An 18,864-nucleotide genomic window follows, 5' to 3' on the forward strand; every position below is an offset into this window, starting at 1 on the left:
TATTTTTTTGTAGATTGGCAGTCACAGTCAAAAGGGATCAGGGATGATGAGTGATTGGAAACATATTTAATAACGGACTTTTAGCAAAATCATTTACTTGTGTATTTATTAGTTGTAAATTATTATTTATTGCCTTTTTAATTTCTAATATTTATAAGTAATCTAATTTAACTCCTCTATTGCGTGTGTGTAATATATTTAGACCTTTATTTTTATCAAATGAGTGATTATTTTCTATTAAGTGATTGGCAAATTCAGAATAATTATTATTAGTAAGGCATCTTGTATATAAATACAATTTAACAGTAAAATACAGTTTAGTAGACTAAAAAAAACAGTGTTTGATTTTAACATTTAATATATAAACAAAATATACTTATTTTCAGTCTGCAGATGATGATTTGGGGCTGAACATGACGCATGGTAGGAAGGTGTCTCACATCAGCAAGGGAGAGAAGTTCACCATGAACAACAATGACGTGAAAGAACCGGAGCAAGAGAGCTTCTTCAGACGTTTCATCCACCTGATGGACCTGGACCTCTTGAAAGACTGGTCTTATTTGAATCTTTTGTTTGGCCTATCCATCTTCTGGGTGGGCGAACTGAACTTTAGGATGTTAACTCCGTTCTTCATAAGTAACTTGGGGTACACTAAGACTGAAACAGCTTTCTGCTTATCCGTCACGGCCATCACCGACATCTTGGTCAGATTGATTTTGCCGCCCATTTTCGATCGGAAGAATGTGTCCAAGAAACTGGTGTTCTTCCTGTCGTCGTTCTTCTTGGTGGTCACCAGATCTGGTAAGGATACTTCTAAACTTATTACAGTGGAACCTTTCATAACGAGTGCCTCTCAAAATGAGTAATTCGCATTACAAGCAAAAAAAATGTGTAAAAGTTGCATAACGTGTTACAGAGAAAGGGCATGTCCCTTTTTCATGACATGCACTTGTGAGCCAGGACTTCCGCGCCAGTGCATCAGTCTGTGTTTCGCTTAACGAGTAAGACTCTGAAACAAATTATGAAAGGTTTCACTGTATTTTAATATTTAACCAAAACTTGCAAATAAGTCTTTTGCATGCCTAATAGGACAAAGCAAGGATTATATAGACGTGCCTTACGTAAAGTGCTCTAACTACATTTTTGTCAATTTTGAGATATTTGGTGTACGTTATCAACTGACCGTTATCTACAAATATAAATAAACAAATAAAATACATATAAAATAAATTACGCCTAGTTTTTAGGCGTATAAGACGCTATCTACATCGAATTTTCGAAAAGAACTGAACTCCTAAAACAGTAACTACTTAATTTTGACAAAGCATAAAGTTTTAAAACAATTTAATACATTATTTTATCGTGTTTTTAATGTATAATACTAGTTTAGAATTTCAGATAAAACCGTTTATTAATAAAAAAAAAATATGTTGAAAAATTCTTCTCAGCTCTCTTCTGTAAAGTGACAGATTTGCAGATAGAGTACTTTACGTAGGGGCCGTCGATATATCTGTATACAATTTTCTGACTTTCACGCCAGTGCATTAGTCTGTGTTTCGCTTAACGAATAAGACTCTTTAATGAATTATGCTCGTTATGAGAGGTTCCACTGTATTTTAATATTTAAGCAAAACTCGCAAATAAGTATTTTACATGCCTAATAGGACAAAGCAAGGATTATATACAGATAATCATGCATTCCCTTAAAAAAATCATTCACATTCCGTTTATTTCACTGTCTACTGATTTCCATATGGGAGAAACAAGGATAGGGATATAGAAGGATGTAATCTTCAACTAATTGTGAAAATAGTGAAAAATGAAAGCGTTCGGCATTGAACATTAGAACCTCAATTACAAAGTACACAGTTTTCAGATCATAATGATTTTTTGGATGAATTCTTCATATGTACTATATATACATCTGTTTAAATAATCCTAAAAAGAGTATTTTTTGCATAGTTAATACAAAGATCAGTGGTTCTTAGCGTGTTGGAGGTACCGAACCACACCAGTTTCATATGGGCATTCACCAAACCCTTAATTGGATTTTTTTTTGTTGTTGCTTGAAATAGTATGAAGGTATTAAAACATTAAGAAAGGTATCACACAACGCACCATCACGACAGTTACATTTCGATTATTGGGCGGCAGTGTAGACAGGAAATTATCACTTCTCCATTCTATGTGATTCCCCGATTTCGTAAATCACATTTTGTAAATCTCAATGACAACACGTTATGACAATAGATCTAGAACATTTGTTGTGACTTATTTGAAGTCCCATCCCAGCAAAAAAATATAGGTACATACGATGCGCAGTATGTGCATTGTTTTAGCGTTTGAGCTCTTGTATTTTTTTTATTGCTAGATTTACATACATATTACTTTCAAATAATATACTAGATCTATTGGATAAATAAATATATATGGTACGTCATATCATTTTTTAAATATCGTATAATAAGAACCCGGTAGACTGATTCACCGAACCCCTGGGGTTCGATCGAACCCAGGTTAAGAACCAGTGACATAGATAATCTGAATAAAACATATCTCAATCATTTTGTCTTACAGAGTATTTACCGAGTAAAATTTTAATTATAAAAGAGAATTAACTTCTTAAGAGTGCATTTATGCTTAATAAATTGTTTTGTTATTATTTGTAGTTCTCGCTGAACAAACCGAGTGGATTCCTCTGATGGTATGGTTGTCCATTTGTGGATTCTTCCGAGGATGCTGCTTGAGTAACTTCACCCTGACAATATCGGAGTCCTGCACGCTGGAGAAACTTCCAGCAGCCTTTGGGCTCCACATGGTTGCAAAGGGCATTTTCGTCCTCATCTTAGGGCCAGTAGTTGGTAAGAATTCATTTTGATAGTATTGTACCTTCACAGTTTATCCCAGCCGTGATTTGGGCTTGTAGGTAGTTATTTGCCCAAGCCAGTATGGTGAAGTATACTTGGGTCTCGTATAACACGGTTCTATATAACACGGATGTATAAATTGTGGCATATTTTTTGTATAAACATGTATTGCACACACTCTTTAAAATACGGTTTCAGAAAAATAAATGAATCAAATAATATGTTTGTTATCAAAAATTAAGTACATATTCATATAAACTATCTTAGATTTTTTTTGGAACGCAAACCCTAATTTTGTATGAACTTCAAACCTTGTATAACATGGGTTTTTGTGGAACAATATAACCGTGTTATACGAAGCCTGAGTGTATTTGTTTTTACACCAGGACCTCACTTTGCATCGTAGATACGTTCCAAAATATCGCAACACAAATTGAAACAACGCAAAGTGAATTGCTATTTTCCATTGGAAATCAAATATACATCAAAGATAGCAAAAGTGAGTCTTAATTCAGTAACAACGCAACTTTGAAAAAATACAAAGTGAAACAACGTAAAGCGAGGTCTGAGTGTATTCACATTTTTGGGTGTCCAAACCCTTATTAACAAATCTGGGTATCTAACTAACTAACCAACTAACCATCATAGGCAGAGAGAATAGAACGCCATACCACTGTCTTCGCAAACATTCTTAGCCTCTTCCACATTCATGCATCTCCTCATACATTACATACCAGCCGATTTTTTCAACTCCTAACCCGGCCGCTTTCAATTATTTGGCATAACTGATCATGGCAAGTTCAGTCTTCCTCTGCTTCTTTTTACAACTATATTCGCCTCATAAATTTGTTTTACATTTCTTTCATCACTTATACGTTCCACATGGAGTCCTTTTCCAAGCACAAGACCTTAGTCTCTTTATTGGAGAGAACTGCATGATTAATTTTAAGATTGTAAAAATGGAAATGTCTAGAAAATTAGTTAAAACTATAAAAAAACTTTTGTAACCATATTAAATAAAAAAAAGAAATGCTCTTTGAAAATTATAATACTGAAATTGTTGCATAATACAACTGTTCTAAATTGCAGGTGCTGTTCGAGATTATACGGGAAGTTATCCCATCTGCATTCACTTCCAAAACTTCTTCATATCGCTGTGTGTCCTCGCCTGGGGTATAGAATATGCCTTGAACTTTTTCTGCAAGAAGAAAGTCATTGAGATTGAGAACTAGCACCGGACGAGAAATAGCAAATGACAATCTTAACTAGTGAAATTGTAATCCAATAACAGCTTCCAATATTATTTTTGCATTTTTAGTTTATAAGTATTTGACGGTAACAAATATGTGTTGTGTGTTATTTATAATTCTTCTAAGTGTATACAAATGTTATATCATGTCATCTTGGTGACGACGTAAATTTAGTGAAACAAACTCATACATATTTTCGCTTTGAAGATGATCTTTGAATTTGAATGTGACGTATGTGGTTTTCAAAACGACTGTTTGAAATTAGTTTTAGGCTTAACTTTGATAGATGTTTTATTCCATGTTAAGTACATATCGCTCACTCCTTTCAAGAACGTCATAAATCAAAAACCGTCAATTTTCAGTTTTGCATGTTTTCGGAGTGCCTAGAAAATGTACTATATCCCAGCAAAAGCAGCAATTTTTTAACTTAATATTTACCCGCTACAGGGCAGAAAGTGTTGTTTTTGCATTTTGTAGAAAATGTATTGTTTAACTATTTTTTTAAATAAACTAAATATTTTTCAAATGGAGAAAAAAACCGTCAGGTTTTACCTAAAAAGATCTGTTGCACAGTAAAAAGTTCAATAAGTGGCTTGATATTTATTTTTAATACATTGTATTTTACTTTTAAACTTTAAAAACGTTCTCCTGAAAAATCAAGTTTTTTGATTTATGACGTTCTTGAAATGAGTGAGCGATATGTATTTTGTTAAATGAACTTTATTTATCCGCCTAAAGATTAACCCATTGATACATGGGCCATAATTCTGCAAGTAAATAACCGTGATTAGAAAATTCACCTCATTTTATTAAAAATGACCATTAGGTCATTAATCATTGCTCTTGTACTCCGTTACATAAATAAATAATGTTTTATTTTATTGATATAGGAGGTACGTATTTTGTTTCGGTACAGGAATATATATTATGTTCAAAGCTCATTAAGTCAAATAACTGTAATTCGAATGTTCCCATATTTCGAAAATTGTTTCAATATTCTGCAGTGTACAGTACTACAATGGGAGAAAAATTGTTGATTCAAATTTCGAAATAAACTTATGAGAAAAAACAACAAAATCATAATTAAAAACATTTTTATAAGTGTTTATTTTTCCAACATTTCTGATTACATTTCTGTTATTTTATTAAGAAAAATGAGAATTGCCTTAGAACATCGTTATATATCAGTTCATAAATGAAATAAAATTATATTTTTCTAATGGAAAAACACTTTAAAAAAAGACTTATTCAAAGTAACATACTTATATAAAAATATGTATTAAAAGTTGCCTTAATTTATTTAAATAATGTTTATGTTCACATTTTTTAAATTGAATTATGCTTTTATTAATTTTGTTGAGTATTTTTTTTTAACAACAAAGAAGTATTATCATTGAGTATTTGTTTTCCTAGAAATAATATATATTTAAAAAAAAACCATTACTTAAATGTATCAACTGAATTTCGTGCCTCTTTGGCAGAACGTAATAAGTGATAATCTAAGAATTATCTTGCAACTTAACAAGAGTCGTAATTAAATACTTATAAAAGAGGGAAAAAAGTATTTTCGTCAATTTTGTCAAGCAGATAATACAAGTGTTTTTTATAAGAACAAAATATACATTCTAAATTGGCATTTTTCTATGTGAAGGTATTTTATAACCTTAAGGTTATTTGAAAAAAATTGCGCGTGTGAAAATTAATTCTAAATAAGACAGTTGTAATTCCATCAATGAATTAATGGTGCTAATTCAAATTGATCAAATGGTAATTATGATTGATAAAATTATCGCCAAACTGCCAAACATACATGATTATAATTATTATAGATTTTATGAAATAAACGAACAGTATTTTATTGTAACGTATACTACTTAATGGTACATACTCACGTGTACTGGACTTAATTGATTAGTATTTACAACTAATTAGCGTAACATGTATTTAACCTTTTCCATAAAAAGAGGAAACTAGTTTTTAAATTTTTATTTTATAGGTCTCTACAAATGAATTTGTTATTGTTAGTTTAGTATTCTGGATGCAACATTTGATGAATATGTAGATAAGGAGTGATCGATGTTTATCTCAACCTTGTGTATGTATGTACATATGTATGTATTTGCTAAAATGACTTGATGTACTTTTTTTCTACATTCGCCTCATAAATTTAAATAAATTTACTGCTTTCATGTTTATATATATATACATATATATATATATATATATATATATATATATATATATATATATATATATATATATAAACACATAAATACTATATCTTAGTGCTAACACAAAATTGCTCATATCACAAACTTAAAAGAAGTATACTAAGCTAATCTAAAATTTGTAAAATCCAAGTTATATGTATTTGCGATAAGCCCACACAGTATGTGGTTCCACAATGTAGTCATACATTCCGTATGAAGATACCCTAAACGTATTTTTTGTATGAAAGTTTCCTATACATAATGAACTTACAAAGTCAAACTCTACATTCGTACATCTAATCCATATAAATCTTATACGCAGCTATGGTGATTGTCAAGGTCAAACTACAGACAAGATTCAATGCCTTGGTATATTGTGCTAATACTACAATTGTAATGTGTATCACAATTACTTCTCTAGTATTTCTCATCTGTTACATAGAGGCATCTTATTACGCCTTCTATGTATTCATGATGTAAGTAATGTCATTAACTTGTCAAACAACATTGTAAATTCCTTCGTAACATGTTTTTCACCGTATGTAAACAAATATACAAAGTTACATATATAGAGGCATAACTAGATTGCTAGTGTGTACAATTTAACTTGATTTTTCATAATTTTAGATTGGGTTAGTTTACTATTAACACACTAAAGACGGGTGTTTTTTATGCCTGTGGAGCGCTGGCAACAGAATTCAATAATTGTGTACATATATGTAGTTAACACCTTAACAAAGAGATAGGTTTATTATATTCATATAAAAACTTTAAATAATTCCTTCTAGGCCTGCGTGAAATGAGATAAAAATACACTTCCTGTCCTTAAGCATCAATCGACCAAACGGGTAGAAATACCTTTCCCGTCCTTAGTGTGTTACGAGTTCAATATGCGTATACAAGATATGGGTTTTTTGTGTGGATGCAATAATGATACTCCATAATGTAATGTTTAGTGTGTTTGGCTTCGATTGTCTTCGATGTCGCTAGTTCGATTTCTAGGGGAGTCAAAATAAATATGAGTGTTTTTTCACTGTAATATTTATATAATATCTAAATACAGGATTGATCATCCTGCTTTCACGTACTTAATGATCAATGTTAAACTGGGTTAACGCAATGTAGTTCCCTATGCATCATCTGGCATGAAAAAGGGTAAGAAAAAAAATTGCTTGAACTGCTGCTTTTGTTTTAACTAACATTTTTTACAAAATGATCAGGGTCAGATATAAAGCTAAAAATCGTAATACCTAATTCAATTTTGATTTGGATATTATTTGCTAGTGTAAATTCTGACTATAACATAATTATGAGAAAATTAAGGTTTTTAAGTTGTGTATGCACTATGTATCTAACATCTGTAATTTCTCTAATGAAGAGGTTGTGTTTGCAAAAACTGTAGTAACATGTGCTCCGCAATGCATATTTCTGTTGTTCACTGTTGGATATAATCAAAAGAGATCACTTTTGATAAAGCGAGAACCATTGTGAAGCGTATGAACATATCCAATAGTAGTAATAGCGGAACTTTACTTGTTTGCAAACGTAGTGGATATACAGCTTAACACGTTGACTGCCAACTACGAGATAACTCGTAGAATGCGTTCTTTGCAAGGACTCCGACTACGAGTAATCTTGCACTGTGTTTGCTTTCCATATTCGTGCAGCTACGATGAAATTCCTAGTATATCAGTGCTAATATGGATTGATTGCTTTTGGGAAGAGAACAAAAAATCAATGCCTTACAGAAAATGTAATTACGTACTAAAATTAGAGTTTTTAGTAATTTAATATGATTAAATGAATTCTGAAAATTGCTGTGGCAGTCTACGTGCTAAAAAAACAATTGAACAAATTTTGTAACAAAAGCATGTTTCACATTCCCTGGTAATTACTTATTGAAAACAAATTAAATTATTGTAAATCTTAATTGAAATATGTATTTTTGTGTATGTTTATAACTGCCAAGATAACCTAACTACCATTTTTTTTTAAAACAGCTTTTTTCTTAAGATGAAATTGTTTTCGATGTACTGGCAAAATATTAAGTTAGTTGAAGTGTATTTAAAAAAAAAAACTGCAAAATGAATGTAAGTAAAAAGGTGTAACATCCACCTTTACCGAATCCGTCCATTTAATTGGGCCTTCTAACAAAACAATATTTCCTTTAATTTTAACGTATATAAAGTCCTTTACAAATGATGACTTGTTATAAAAGGACACAAATGAACTGATTCAAATATGTTTGTTATGTCACCGATTTATGTATATATTTTGTATATGTATTGTACTTATGAATTGTATTTTATAATCTTATTTTGTCATCAGATTCATTATTACGATAATTGTATAGTTTTTATTAACACGGGTATTTTTTACACCTGCGGACTGCTGGCAACGGGATTTGATAATTATGTACATTGTACATATCGCTCACTCCTTTCAAGAACGTCATAAATCAAAAAACTTGATTTTTCAGGAGAACGTTTTTAAAGTTTAAAAATATAATACAATGTATTAAAAATAAATATCAAGCCACTTATTGAACTTTTTACTGTGCAACAGATCTTTTTAGGTAAAACCTGAAGGTTTTATCCCCATTTGAAAAATATTTAGTATATTTAAAAAAAAATAATAAAACAATACATTTTCTTCAAAATACAAAAACAACACTTTCTACCCTGTAACGGGTAAATATTAAGTTAAAAATATGCCGCTTTTGCTGGGATATAGTACATTTTCTGGGCATTTCGAAAACATGCACAACTCAAAATTGACGATTTTTGATTTATGACGTTCTTGAAAGGAGTGAGCGATATAGGTAAGACCTTAACAAAGAGATTGGTATATAATATAAATAAAAACATTGGATACTTCCTACTTTTCTGCCTTTAAATGTGGCCGGCGCAGAAGGTAAAAATACCCTTCCCGTCCTTAAGCATCAATCGACCAAACGGGAAGAAATACCCTTCTCTCTCGAAGTGTGTTAATGAATGATTTATGTATATTAATATTTATTTTACTCAATAATCAAAGGACATCATCACAGTGATACGTTTTACGTACTATATGTATTTTTAGATATACAAAGAGCATCAAACAAAAAACCTTATATGTATATACAGGACTGTCAATTATAAATATTGAATAATGACTTTTAAATAATGCCAAAATATCATATTTTTATAATATACATTCTGTCTAATATTTTTTCAGCTACCATCAGTTAGTATGAGTGTAATACTTATCCAAGTCTAAAACATTTTGGTATTGTGTAAAAGGTTTAACATATATATGTATATATCTTATGTGTACATTTTAAAACTTTTAAAAATAACAATATTTTGAGAATGTTTTTTGTTTACGAATGCTGGATTTTCTCTACTTTATTTAGGATATTTTTATCAAGTCTTTACAGAGCTTACAATCTGTTGTTGGCTTGGTTAAATGATCACTTTATGTGTTATATAACATTCACCAATCTTACCATGATTAACAACCATGTTACTCCAATTTAATAAAAATAACTTTTCCAAATAATAAGTATAATATAAAAATATATAATTAAGGTGTTTCTTAGCATGACAAGTAATTTGGGAAGTAAGTGTATTTGGGTAGATGCTTGACTTCAAAACCGGCGTTGCGGGTTCGATTCCCGTCAATTGCAAAAAAATTCAAGAAAGATTTATTTTTAATTGGTCAGGGTGATTGTGATATATTTTTCATAACTACCTTCCCTTTCCTTACTATCTTAACTGCAGACAAGCCTCTAATAGTAGAGGCTTTCCGGGTTATTCCTATATAAGAAAAAAAAGAAAAATCTCATTCATTCATGACAGTCTTTGCTAAGTTACTAAATACATACACATTTCATGCAAAGATATTCGTTTTTCTAAAAAAAAAATATATGTTGTCATTTGCGACAACTATATATCACATAGTTGTCGCTTTTGTCCGCCTCCGTAGTGTAATGGTAAGTACGCTCGGCTACCGTTCCGGAGGTCCCGGGTTCGATTCCCAAGGGGGGTAAAATAAATATAAGTGATTTTTCACAGTCATATTTATTCAATATTACCCTGGACTGGTACCTGAAGCGGAGGGCTGATCACCTTTCCTTCATGTGTAAACGATCAAGATAACACTGCGTTTATATGACGAAGTGCCCTATGCACCATTGGGGTGCGGATAAGGGTTTTATTATTATTATATATCACATTCTGAAATTTGAGTAACATGGTTTATAATCATAGATAGAATGGTGAATGTTACGAAGTGTATTAAGTGATAACCTAAATCAGACAATGAAATGCATAAAACATATGATTCCTTGTAACGCAAAGCATTGACTGTGGATGATAATAATGTATTTAATAAGAGATATATTTTATATACCAATATTTTGTGGTAATTATTTTTAATATGCTGTAAATATTTATGTATATGTTGTAAGATCATTGTAATAACCAAATTGATGACGTGTATATTACGTATTGTACATATCAACCTTTTCCCGGCAAAATATTGTTAATGTCAGTAAGGTAACGATCATCTTGTTTGAGTAAATCTCCTTAAAAACAATTCGGAGCGATCCAAGTGTCCTTAAGTATATTTTGCTGGAAAAAGATTGATACAAGTTGATTTATGTATATAGTAGATAGTACTATATTGTATTGTACTTACAAACATTGTTGCATGTATGACAATTATGTCTGATTAAACAAATTTCATTTTAAATTTGTTTGTTTTTATTTAGTAAAAAATATCACTTAAAATCCTTCTGTCTCCTCTGTAGTGTGGATAGATATTGCATTCGGCTACCGTGCTAGATATCCCAGATTCGATTCCCAATGGGGTCAAATATATATTAAATTAAAAACTGGTGGTAGTAGCAAAGGAAGACCAAGGAAAACTTGGCACAATCAGGTATGTCAAATACTTGAAAGCGGCCGGGTCAGGAGTCGAAATAATCGGCAGGTATTTATGAGGAGATGCATGAATGTGGAATGGGTGAAGAATGATTGCAAAGACAGGGTGGTATGGCGTTCCATTCTCTAATCCTACTCCTGTGGGAAATCGGCAGGGTGGTTAGTTAGTTAGTTATAACTGGTATTTGAACCCCTTCGACAATGATAAAGATTATGCAGTGTTTATGCGATGAGGTGCCCGATGCATCATTGGATGCAGATGAGGTGTAGAAAAAGAAGAATAATGATGCGTAAAGCAGTGGATTAAGGGGAAACTCACAAACTGAAATTATTTAGTAAGCGATTGGCTGCGCAAGAAGCTGGACGTATCTCTGCGCATATTTTTTCCTTCTTGTTTGGATTCAATCTTGTGGATTGGTTTGCAGCAACAAATGGCACCTTCTTTGATATTCCGGTCAATCATGCGGCTTTAAAATAATGTATAGGGGAATTTTTATTTTTAAAACATACCTATCTATTGAAAAAAAATTTTTTTTTCGTTTTTAACCCTAACCTTTAATAACTCTTCTTTACCAAACCATATATTTATTTCATATAAAAAATAATTTTCGATAAAAAATGGGTTTTTTAAGAAAAAAATGTAGTAGCCCGCAACATTATTTCCTTTAAACACAGGTAACATTTAACGAAATTTAATTTTTTGCTTTCAACACCGTTTTTGTATTGAAAAAATATTTTTTTCTTCGAAGTAAATACATATATAGTTTTTGAAAAAAAAGACAATTAATCTAAATTCTCAATTAATATAAAAAAGAAACAAATTCCAATATTTATTCTAAAAACAAAATTATGCGTAGAAAAACTTCTGGGGCCTCTCGCAGCCGGTCGCGCAGTAAATATGTACGTTTGAGATCTCAATGCAGTATTACATTTATCGTAAACTACCTAAGTGCAGATTGAGTGAACCCTTTGTTATTGCTCTCGTATGGTATGTGAAGAGTATGTTAAATTTGATGTTCCTTCTGGGTGAATATATTCAATTACCTACTAAAATTATTTAATGGTATTTACGCTGGACTGCAGACAGAAACTGAGAACCTGAGATTTCTGACACATGTAAGTACTAGACTCATTATGTTATTAGAAGACTGTTTTTCTTACATAAGGTATTACTTTAAATTGGTGGCGCTGAGTATCCCATTAAATGGTAGCTCTTGATAGTTGATTACGTTAATATCATTATAATAGCTGTAATTAAAAATGGTTATAATGGAAAGTAACCCTGTATACTGTAGATATTCATATATAAATATATATATATATATATATATATATATATATATATATATATATATATATATATATATATATATATATATATATATATATATATATATATATGTATATATAAATATAAATATGTAATAATAATAGTAATAATAATAAACCATGCATATATGTGAAATATGTGTTGTATTTGTCAATAATGGTGAATGTTACACGTGTATAAAGTGATCACTTAAACATCCTTCCATATTCTTCTTCATCTATGTTGAGATAATAAAAAACAATTTATTATTACACACATATACGCCCAGAGGGATTTTAAGAATAGAAATGGGTAGCCAATTGAAAACCATAATATTATTCAACGAACTCAATTTCTAAATAATGTTAGACATACTTCGTTTTGATATTTTTTAGATAACACTTTAATCACTCGACGAATCGTTATAGACTGGCGTCATCTGTATCACTCTTTCATACAATTAACTGGTCTGTTTTGAGATCACATAAATACATAATAGGAGTGATTTGTAAGTAATAGGTAGTGAGTAGATTGTAGAAAATGTGGCATTTTAATGTAGTTTCGATCTTTATTTGACACGGGAAGTACAATGAAAAGCGTTAAGGGAAATGAGAAAAATAATTTGTCACCGAAATGTGAAGAAGAAAGTAATGAAACGGAAGGGGGATGGGGGTATGTTGTGTGTGTGGGATTTTCAATAGTTTTTGTAAGTACATATATCTTCTTAAAACTTTGGCCCCGCTTATTCCCCTCCCTACAAATATCCAGCCCATCCTGGCGAGCAGGAACCCAATTATCTACAAACTTTTAGTTATTTTTTTTTAATTTTACGGAATCATATTTTATAATTAAGTAATATAATATTATTTAATTAACTTGACATTGGAAAAAGCAATACATTTTACATGCAACGCCATTATATATTAAAAAAAAAACATACATCTTCTCTTCCCCTCCTTCAACCTTCAACGTCCCAAGGACCCAACTCTAAAATTTAGAATTAGCGTCACACACGGTGTTTGAAAATGATGCGGAATGTATCGAAATCAGTAGATTTTCAGAAATAGTGGTATTTACTAAGTAAAACATTAATTAACAATGAATAGATTTTACCACAAAGTAACTGCCGAATCAATTAATGGAATTATAAATATATATTGGAGATATCAATAAAATCTTTATTTAAAAAAATCTTTCCTTGCCTTCATAATTTATTTCCTGACTTTATAATTTATCTTTACCTTTTTTAGATAATCACTATTGCTCCCATGTCGTCTGTTGGCTTATTGTACACAGACTTTTTGGATGAACTTGGACAAGGAACGAGCCCGATGACGATTGTGTTTGGAGTTTTTAGTGCTGTTGTTTCATTTACCGGTAGAAAAACATATTACTTTTTATTTTATTTTGCATTAAAAAAAATCAATCAATGGTATTTGAATTTGATTTAAATTTCAGGTTTGTTGACGACATGTGCTCTTAAACATTACACTCTCCGCCAAGTAGGACTGTTGGGAGCGTTTGTATACTCTTTGGGGTCGTTTTTAGCCATTTTCGTCAATTCGATGTCCCTCTTTGTTTTTGCAAATGGATTTGTTCAAGGTAATAAATAGTGAGAGTATCCTTGATTTCTAATATATCTGTAATAAGTACGTGTATTCAAAGTAAGATTTCAAGATTCCATGTTTAGGTGGGATGGGATTTTTTACTTCGTTAGAGGAGCAGAAAGTACGTATTTTTTTTTCATTTCTAAAAACCTAAATCACGCTGTGGACTTTGAATTTAAAGTTAAATAGTGAAACTTTTATTGCATTTTTTTTTTCAAAATAAGAGGTTGCTTTATTTAATGATTTATGTAATATTCATGATGATACTTGAGGGGATTTCCCATGAAAACATTGCTATATAAATTGTCTGATAAATAAAATAAAAATTCATATGGTATTCATCAGTGGGCAAATAAAAAATTATAAATAATATTTTACAAATATTTTATGTAAAACAATGTTTTTTTAGAGAAGATAAATACATTATTTTGAAAAAATTATACAAATTAGACGAGTAAAAAGTTCGACGAAGGATTAATGTATCCAATATAATAAAATATGATAGTTATAGTTTAAAAAAAAACGCAATATACAATACAATATAAAAACACCAAAATACGAAAAAACACGTAAAAGTGTATGATTAATGCCTCAACTAAGGTACCTGCGGTCTTGATTTTAATCCTGGAATATGGACTTTTTTCAGAGATTTTATTGTATTATTTTGTCTATTAAAACAACTAAATGCCAAATATTTTTCTTTCAGCTATTGGTTTTGGTATCATGATTCCTATATCTCTCACTAGTTTTAATAACTATTTTACAAAAAAACGGACTGCTATGATGAGTGTCGCATCGGTTATCATCGGAGTCGCTGCCATGGTCTTTCCAATGGGAATTGAGATGTTGATGGAAACGTATGGTTTTAGAGGTACTTTGGCTCTACTGTTCGCGATAAACTTGCATGTCATACCGGGAATCGCTGTCATGCGTCCTCTTGAAGCCAATTTGAGGAGAACAAACAAGGAAAACGGTACTTAAATCTGATTATTTATTTGGATTGAATACCTTAAAATACTCAAAGATCCGAGACAGATCCGAAATATTTAACAAATGACAACTCATGACAGTCAAACAACTATACGCTTAGACACAATCCTTACAAATTAATTTAAGAACTTCTCAAACAAATTACAAGAAAGAACATCCCAGCAAAACGACGCACAAATAACTAATAGCATGCTTTATGAAAACATATTTAGAACAACAAGATCAAAAGCACGGAAACACATCAAACAAAAAAAATGCATATACCATACTATTTTTTTTTATATAACCCTTATCCGCACCTAATGGTGCATAGGGCACTGCATCAAATCGACGCAGTGTTATCTTGATCATTACTTACATGAAGGCAAGGTGATCACTCTTGCGCTTCAGGAACAGGAACAGGAAATATTACAGTGTTAAATCACTAATATTTATTTTCACCTCCCCCCCTGGGAATCGAACCCGGGACCTCCAGCACGGTAGCTAAACATGCTGACCATTACACCACGGAGGCGGACGAAAATATACCATACTACGCTTGGTTAAACGAACTTTGAGTAAAATGGAAAAAAAGTTATATACCTAACCCGCTTTTTATTTCAAATGTCATAAAATAACTTAACTTTGTAAAAAAGAACTATTCGTAATTGAATAATGGAGATGGGTAGATTTGAAATAGATCGTATCATTCGCCCATGTCGTCTATAATTGCATGACTCATGATAGACAAATTATTAATCAAATGTGTCAGGCAGTGGTCCCGTGGTCAGTGTCGCGGACTCTTAAGTCAGCGTTCCTCGGTTCGAGCCCACTCTACCACAATTTGATACCTATTTCTAATAATGAGCCGCTTTAGTTCACAGAAAAAGTGTGAAATTGAAATATTTGTGTAAATAATAAAAACACAAATATTTCTCTTTAAAAAAAAAACAATCATAATTTCATAAAAAATGATTTTTTATGAACCCCAGGACGATAAAATCCAGTAAGGGCACATTTTCAATTTTTTTTAAAATCGTAAACATGTGTTTGATGAAAAATAAATACATTTCTAATAATCTTAATCATTTACAGAAAAAATAATGGATCTGAAGGAAAGTATTCAAACTAAACTAAATGAATCAGAATATGATATATCAGTATGTAACAAAGACATAAAACGATCAGTAAAAGATCCTCTCATTCGTAATTCCTTGGAATTGAAACTGCTGATAGAAAATAAAGGATCTCTTATACCAGTAATTAAAAAAGTAACCCATATGAATGATTCAGAATTCAATTTAGTCAAAACATCTTCTCTTCAAAGTCTAGGGAATTGGACAAGTAATATCATCGCAACTGAAGCCATACCAACTAAAGAAGGGAAATGGTAATAAAGAAACTCTGTGCATTTTATTTATCATAAGCTAAGGTAACATATACCATACGTAAATTGGAAAATATATTGGTTAAAATTAATCTAATTTTAGGAAGGTACTGATTGATTATTTAGATCTTAGCTTGCTGAAGGATCCAGTTTATGGAAATATTTGCTTTGGAATAACGATGGCAACATTCTCTGATGCCACATTCTTTACTCTTGAACCTATGATGTTAAGCTCATACGGTTTTACAAAGGTTAGTAAAAGCTTAAAAGCTTTATGTTACGTATTTTAATTGTCTACTGGTAAAAGATATATTTTTCTCTGAACTATTCAAAAGACCGATTTGTTTAAATATCATGAATTGCCTTTGTGAATTCTTTGTTACTTCCGGGCTCCAGAACTAACTTTAGTTGAATTTCTTTACTAAATTCTCTTCTTCTGTTCGTGTCATGTCAGGTCCCCCTGACGTCGACTATCACTTGAGAGTAATTGTTCTTGTCTTGGACAGCTTGAAACAGCGCCTTGACGGTCCTGATCCCCGCCCAATCTCGTATATTCCGGAGCCAGGAGATCTGATTTCTGCCCACACCTGGTCGACCCTCTTTTTTGACTATTATAATTAGGTGCAAAAGCTTACTTTATTTCTTTACTTTACTATTTACTTTTATGATTATTTATTTATTTTATTACCAATAGGCTGAAATTGCATACTGTATTACTGCTGGTGCTGCTACGGACCTGGTATCGAGAGTTGCATTTGCTGTAGTTAGTTTTTACGTAAATTTGAAAAGCAGAAACGTACTATTTGTAGGAAATCTGTTCATAGTCATCTTCCGGATCGGTGAGTTTGAAAACAATCCATTTGCTGAAATTATTATAATAATTTATCGACATATATTGGCAAATAAAAATGTAAATAATCGTGTTTTTCTAAATCTTAAATCTCCAAAACTGGTTTACCGATTGATTTGAAATTTTGACATAAGGGCGCATTTGAGTGCACATATTTTTTAAGGTAAACACATGATTTTTACAACTATGGCAGCGCCATCCGTTGAGCAACATACGCAATTATAAACAGTGCTCTTAGAGGATTCTTTTTGAAACCTGCTGTCAATTTGATTGTAAATTGAAAATTTATTATTTTTGATTGCATTTAATATCTTCATTACTTTACTAGCAATGTGAAATGAAACATATTAGATAAATTTACTTTGTGTACTTTTTCTTTTTCAATTTAACCAGACTGAGCCACAGAAACGCGTTGTACATGTAGTAATATTATATATATTTTTTAGCATTCGTTTATTTTACTGGATTTTATGAATTGCTGACATTGACTGCGTGTCTTGGATTCTTCAGAAATTGGCTCCACGTACACGTTCCATTGACTTTTGCCGATTACGGAAGCTCTACCCGTTTCCCTGCCGCTTACGGCCTTTTTATGATGATTTCAGGAATATTATCGTTGATTTTAAGCCCTTTAATAGGTACGTACTATATGTCAGTAATTTTATACTTCATATCGGCTTTTGACTGACATGTTCCCTTTTCCAGTGCTATGTCCTAACGTTTTCAGAAATAAGCATTTTTTTTAAATTAAGTTTTTCTTAGTAAATACTACTTTTTCTTAAAATCTTTTGTGACGCGTGTTTCGATGCATTTTGCATCATTTTCAAACATCGTATGTGAAGCTAATTTTATATTTTAGTCTTTGGGGCGTTGAAGGTTGAAGAGGGGGTAGGAGCTGTTTCTTATTTTTATTTATTTATTGAATTGATATTATTTCTTTGAAATATTTTAATTTTTTTTTATTTCATTGTTATTATTTCATTTTTATTTTTAATTCTTATAGTGGTATTTACTAAGCTAAAATTAAATTATAAATAGATAGATTTTACCACAAAGTGACTGCTGAATCAATGAATGAAATAAGCATTTTTCCTGGCCTTGTTCCTTTAAATTATACTAAATAACAATTTTTTTACAGGATATATGAGTGACATTACCAAAGATTACGTACTGATCCAAAACGTATTGACTATATGCTCCCTTTTTTGTACTGTTCCATGGGCAGTTGAGTTATTTTATGACTATTTTAACAGAAATTATTTGAAGAACAAAAGAAGAGAGAAAATTAGTGACTTATGATAATAACAAATATGTTATCATACTAACATCGTGAAATTAAATAAATAAACGATATTAAAAAAAATAATTATGTCATAATACATGTGAGGTACAGATGAGGGAATAAAAAATAAGGAAGGAATAGAAAATCACACCTTCTTAAAATATCGTTAGCATCCCTCCGTGGCTAAATTTAGTATTTATATAAAAGT

At 31.0% G+C, this 18,864-nt stretch overlaps 2 protein-coding genes across 4 annotated transcripts in view; both read left to right on the plus strand.

The window, feature by feature from the left end:
* The window catches only part of LOC148302856 (uncharacterized), a 64,154-nt gene extending 58,960 nt beyond the window's left edge, over nt 1-5,194 (plus strand). Inside the window, exons 7-10 of one of the 3 annotated variants that reach the window (XR_015838580.1) lie at nt 387-801; nt 2,670-2,861; nt 3,957-4,348; nt 4,813-5,194. Coding sequence is in view for 1 of the 3 variants with exons in the window: in XM_088270983.1 (XP_088127109.1) it covers nt 387-801; nt 2,670-2,861; nt 3,957-4,099 (750 nt within the window). In the remaining 2 variants the exon portion in view is untranslated. Of the gene's footprint in view, nt 1-386; nt 802-2,669; nt 2,862-3,956 lie in introns of all 3 variants that reach the window. The other 2 variants (XR_015838581.1, XM_088270983.1) reach the window with 2 other exon arrangements.
* Nucleotides 5,195-13,853: 8,659 nt separating this feature from the next.
* Nucleotides 13,854-18,673, plus strand: LOC148302857 (monocarboxylate transporter 7). The gene is made up of 8 exons (XM_088270981.1): nt 13,854-13,938; nt 14,020-14,163; nt 14,875-15,141; nt 16,233-16,527; nt 16,628-16,775; nt 17,219-17,363; nt 17,821-18,012; nt 18,513-18,673. The coding sequence occupies exons 1-8, from the start codon at nt 13,893-13,895 to the stop codon at nt 18,671-18,673; spliced, it is 1,398 nt and encodes a 465-aa protein (XP_088127107.1). The 5' UTR covers nt 13,854-13,892.
* Nucleotides 18,674-18,864: the final 191 nt, after the last annotated feature.

This window comes from Brachycentrus maculatus, unplaced genomic scaffold (genome assembly GCF_059751285.1).
Source record: "Brachycentrus maculatus isolate JH-2025_06_01 unplaced genomic scaffold, ASM5975128v1 h1tg000405l, whole genome shotgun sequence".
Lineage (NCBI taxonomy): Eukaryota > Metazoa > Arthropoda > Insecta > Trichoptera > Brachycentridae > Brachycentrus > Brachycentrus maculatus.

Coding starts and splice junctions, on each gene's coding strand:
- LOC148302857 (XM_088270981.1), top strand. CDS start 13,893: ATGACGATTGTGTTTGGAGTTTTTAGTGCTGTTGTTTCATTTACCG. Junction 16,776..17,218: donor GCTCATACGGTTTTACAAAG/GTTAGTAAAAGC, acceptor TATTACCAATAG/GCTGAAATTGCATACTGTAT. Junction 18,013..18,512: donor GATTTTAAGCCCTTTAATAG/GTACGTACTATA, acceptor ATTTTTTTACAG/GATATATGAGTGACATTACC.